The sequence below is a fragment of the Sipha flava genome, unplaced genomic scaffold (assembly GCF_003268045.1).
Source record: "Sipha flava isolate LNK unplaced genomic scaffold, YSA_version1 48_pilon_pilon, whole genome shotgun sequence".
NCBI lineage: Eukaryota > Metazoa > Arthropoda > Insecta > Hemiptera > Aphididae > Sipha > Sipha flava.
Window position 1 is genome coordinate 457,588 of NW_020273306.1, and position 4,752 is coordinate 462,339.

Consider the following 4,752-nt stretch of genomic DNA (forward strand, 5'->3'; position numbering starts at 1 on the left):
ATAATAAACTTATTTTCAGGTTTATACCTAACAACACTTTTGTTTTAATTTTTAAGACAGAAAATTAAATACCAGATAATTCGTATATAGATTAAACATTTTTAGTATAGTAAAATGTATTAAAAAATACTGCAGTAGAGTAATAAAGAGCAATTAACTAATTTATTATAGTAGTAATTAATATAGTCATGATTTGTTCTGCAACTTAAAACTTTAGGTAGTTTATATATATTTAACTATAATCTAATTTTACATTTACATTATTTCAATAGTTTCAACTAGTTTAAGGTATTTTCTAAATAAGAACATACTCCATTTGCTATCCAACTCATATGAATCATAAGATTTTATTATATTAATTAAGTAGTATAATCATCCAATAACATCTAAATGCTTAATATTTAATAATAATTTAATGTATAACTGCTATTCAACTTGCTGTGATAAAAAGATATATTTTTATTATAATTTACGACAAAAATACTTTACTTTTTAAAATAAACTATTAAAACTATGATCAATGTTTAAGAAATAGTATTAAAACAACTAAAAATAATTGATTGTACTTAAAACTAATTTGGAAATAAAAATAATCATCTTTTTTATATTATTTATGTGATTTTAATAACTACCCTCAATTATGTGAACGTCACAGTAGCATGATAATGCCTTACTTATACGTATCATATTATGAAAACTTTTTTAGTAAAAGTTTTAAAAATGTACATTAGTTAATATTTTCAACATAAATTAATTCATATATATATATAAATGTTATATAATCCATTATTGCCCTCTAACATTTATTATTATTGATATGTGTGACTTAGATAAATAGTTTTAACTATACTTAACTGTATGATTCCGTAAATTGTACAGTTAATAAACATTTCAAGTTTGATTATACTATAAATTTAAATAAAACACGATATACATTTTATATTATTTCATTTTTATTATATTATCTTTACTACGCAATTATCATACGGGAGGGAAATACAGGGCGCGACCGAATGAAACGCTACCATTGGTCGGACATTGCATCCAATGGGAAGCTTCTAGACAAGCCGTATTTTCCGGAGGGATGCTTGTATTGTCAGTTAAATTTCGAAATCATAATCATCCCTATCGTGGTGCGCTATGGCCGGAGGACCCTACTTATCGCCGTTGCCCGGCGACCTTTTATCGGAGTACATGTTTGGTAGACGTAGACAGGCAAGTTCGCTACAATTAATAAAATAAATAAAAACTGTATTTTACATTCAAACTGAATGGAATTTTAGTTTTCAAATCTATATTATCGATAAATAAAATTATACTATTATTGATTTTAAATAGAGAAGAAACCGAACGACTTTTACACCACAACAGCTCCAAGAACTTGAAAGTCTATTCCAGAAAACCCACTACCCGGATGTATTTTTGAGAGAAGAAGTAGCTCTTCGGATTAATCTTTCCGAAGCCCGTGTACAGGTTAGAATTAATTAGTTTTTGTTAACACATAGATATTCTAAAAGAAATTGTTATAGTAGTGATATAAATGTATAATAATAAATCAAGTTAATCAACAAATATTTTTTTTCAATTCGTAAAATGAAATAAACTATGACTTTATTAAATTGATTTTAAATCATTTTAACCATAAAACTTTATTTTTATGAAAATTTAATTAAAAAAATTGTTAGAAGTTTTAAATCTGAAATTCTTAAGTTTTAAATATAACACAATTAGAATAAAAAATTAAAAAAATAATATTTAAAATACTTAATTGATTTATAAATTAAATATATATATGTGTGTGTGTAATTATGATAAGTTATTAATTATTATTAATTTGATGTTAAAAATATAAATATAAATATATTTAAATAAATTTGATATAATAGAAGAAAAGAAAATATAAATCGCAACCAATTTCATTATTTGCGATTAGGTGTGGTTTCAGAACCGTAGAGCTAAATGGCGTAAACATGCTCGACTTCAAATAATTCAAGATGCTTGGAGAATCCGCTGTATGGGTTTAAACACACAAACCCTTTTATTAGGTAAATAATAAAATAAAAAAGATGGTTCTAATTTTATTTATAAATGTATATTTATTTTTAGGCCGTCAAGTACCCGAAGGAACAACTCGTTTAACTGATGAAAAAGGATCCCCGACATCACCGCCTACCCAATCGTCCGTCTCATCACCTACCCATGTGCCGGGAAGCTACAGAATGCTTCAAAAGTGTGTTAAATAATGTTGAAAATTATTTAAATATAATCAAAAAATTTCAAATTTATTATAGCTTTCAAGTAACAGAGAGATCAACCTTATCCGGACCGCCCACACATGCAGCAACTACCAAGTTATTCTGCCCATATTCTTCTACTGGTAAAATAAGATCATAACATTTTAATACAGAGTGATTTATTTATGTTGAATACACGTTTTCTCGGATAATTTATGAATAATTAAAAATTGTATACATCATTTAAAAGTATCAATACACAAAACATTTTTACGAAAGCAATTATTGGATGAGGGGTTATGTGTTCGAAAATGACGTGTTCGAATAAAATTTGTTCGAATGAAAAGTGTTCGATGAAAAATATGTTCGAATGAATTTTTGTTCGAATGGGTGTTAGTTCGAAAAATTAAACTCATTGTTAAAAAAAAACATTTATTAAATTATTTATTTCTTTATTATTTATATAGTAAAAAATTATTAAATGTTTAAATTGTACGCAATGCCTCTTAAAAACTATATTATTTTGATTACTATTTTTAAATCTTAAAACTAAATTTTTAATTCTATTTTCATGTTGTTGTCGGGATACCTTAATTTTTTTGCAATTCTGCCTTGAATAAATTGTTCAATTAAGCTTTCGTTCTAGTTCTGAATTTTTGGAAGAAGTGTTATGAATATATATTATATTTTGACATACAAATATATATATATATATATTTGTCAATAATTATTATAAAAAATATACTGCAGCAGTCGGTAAATTACAGTTGGTGCCTATGTTACAGAAACCCATATTATGTTTATTGATTACGCTTACGATAACATAACGAGTAGATAAAATATATTGCTCTATATCAGATACTATATTAATGTTAAATACACGTCTGTCTTTCCTTGGTTAACGGTATAATAGTCGGATTATACGATTATTAATTTTTATATATTATAGATAATATATATCTTAATATCTATAATATCAAAATAATAATTACCAAGTTTTCGAACAAAAATTCATCCGAACATATGCTTTTTCAAACACTTTTCATTCGAACACATTTTATTCAAACATATCATTTTCGAACACATAACCCGACACCAATTATTGATTTGACTATTTTTCTTCTTAATAATTTTAAAATTTATATTTTTTCTTTTGATCACAATATGTATATTTAATTTCGTATTCTGAAATAGAATGGCTTTACATAGACTGAAAAATGTTCAGTATGAAAACCAAGCAAGTAATTAATTATTTATAAATATTTAAAGCTATTATTTAAACACACATTTATAATATCGTGTCGAAACTAACCAATGTGAAAAAATAAAAAATTTCATAGTTTCTCAGCTATACGCTTTTTTGGTCAAGCAATCAATTTTTATTTATTTTCTATAAAAAATGTACTTATATTGCAAAAACTGTATAAGATTGAAAATATTTCAATAAAAGTATTTTATATATATATATATATATATATATATATATATATATATATATTAACATATTTATTATATGTATTTAAGTTGAAAAAATTAATTAATATTCGTTCAATAAAAAATAAATAATTTAGTATGCAATTTAGTGTTAAATACATCATACAATCAATTTACTTATTTATTTAATTAATTAAAAATAATCTATAAACTTATTTGAAGCCGTTTTAAATTAATTCTTATAAATCTAAATATTATTTAGTTTATGTAAACAGTAGAATTATCAGTATAATATTTCAAAGCGTTAATAATATATTACGTTTTTAGGAAATGATGTTTCGAATATACGATTGGCTCATCATCAGGAATCTAGATCTGATATGAATGGAAATCTATCATTAATGGTAGGTTCCGTTGATTTAACATGCTCAAAATCTCGCTCGACCAGTCCAGAAGAAGAAAATGACATTAACGTTAACGATTAAATTGATTTTTTCATAAAATAATTACTTTGAATAACAAAATGAAATATTACTTTTAGTTACAATTTTTAAGGACCAGATAATATTATAATAATTATTACTAATATTTTAGTAACATTTAAAAAATATTAATTTTAGTTAATTACCTACTTTCTATTATAACGAATAATTTTTTAAAAATGTATGTGTATAAAAAATATAATACTGTAAGTACAACATGTAAGAAAAAAATAATTTAAGTTAGGCTCACACAATTTTAAATCAGAATTGTTTAATAAGGCAAATATTTTATTATATAAGTACTCTTTTAAACATCAACATTTTTTAATAAAATAACAAAATAAAACAAAAATTATTAAATTGTTAATACTCGTAAATGAATACATAAATAAAAAGTAAATTTATTTCTGTAAATAATTAAATTTATTTAAACATTTTTTTATTTGTATATTTATTTATCTATTTTAAATATTTAAAATAAGTATATGTTCTTTGGAAAAATCGTCTTATGTAATATAACATGAAACTAATAACAGATTAATGTATTATTGATTACTTCACTAATTTATATTATATTATGTAAAGATCCTAACTTTTTTTAA

At 23.2% G+C, this 4,752-nt stretch overlaps 1 protein-coding gene across 1 annotated transcript; it reads left to right on the forward strand.

Moving 5' to 3' along the window:
* Positions 1-1,030: 1,030 nt before the first annotated feature.
* Positions 1,031-4,223, forward strand: LOC112690108 (retinal homeobox protein Rx-B-like). Its single transcript, XM_025564034.1, has 6 exons — positions 1,031-1,215; positions 1,339-1,473; positions 1,934-2,045; positions 2,107-2,230; positions 2,292-2,377; positions 3,996-4,223. The coding sequence occupies exons 1-6, from the start codon at positions 1,141-1,143 to the stop codon at positions 4,151-4,153; spliced, it is 690 nt and encodes a 229-aa protein (XP_025419819.1). The 5' UTR covers positions 1,031-1,140; the 3' UTR covers positions 4,154-4,223.
* The last annotated feature ends 529 nt before the right edge of the window (positions 4,224-4,752 follow it).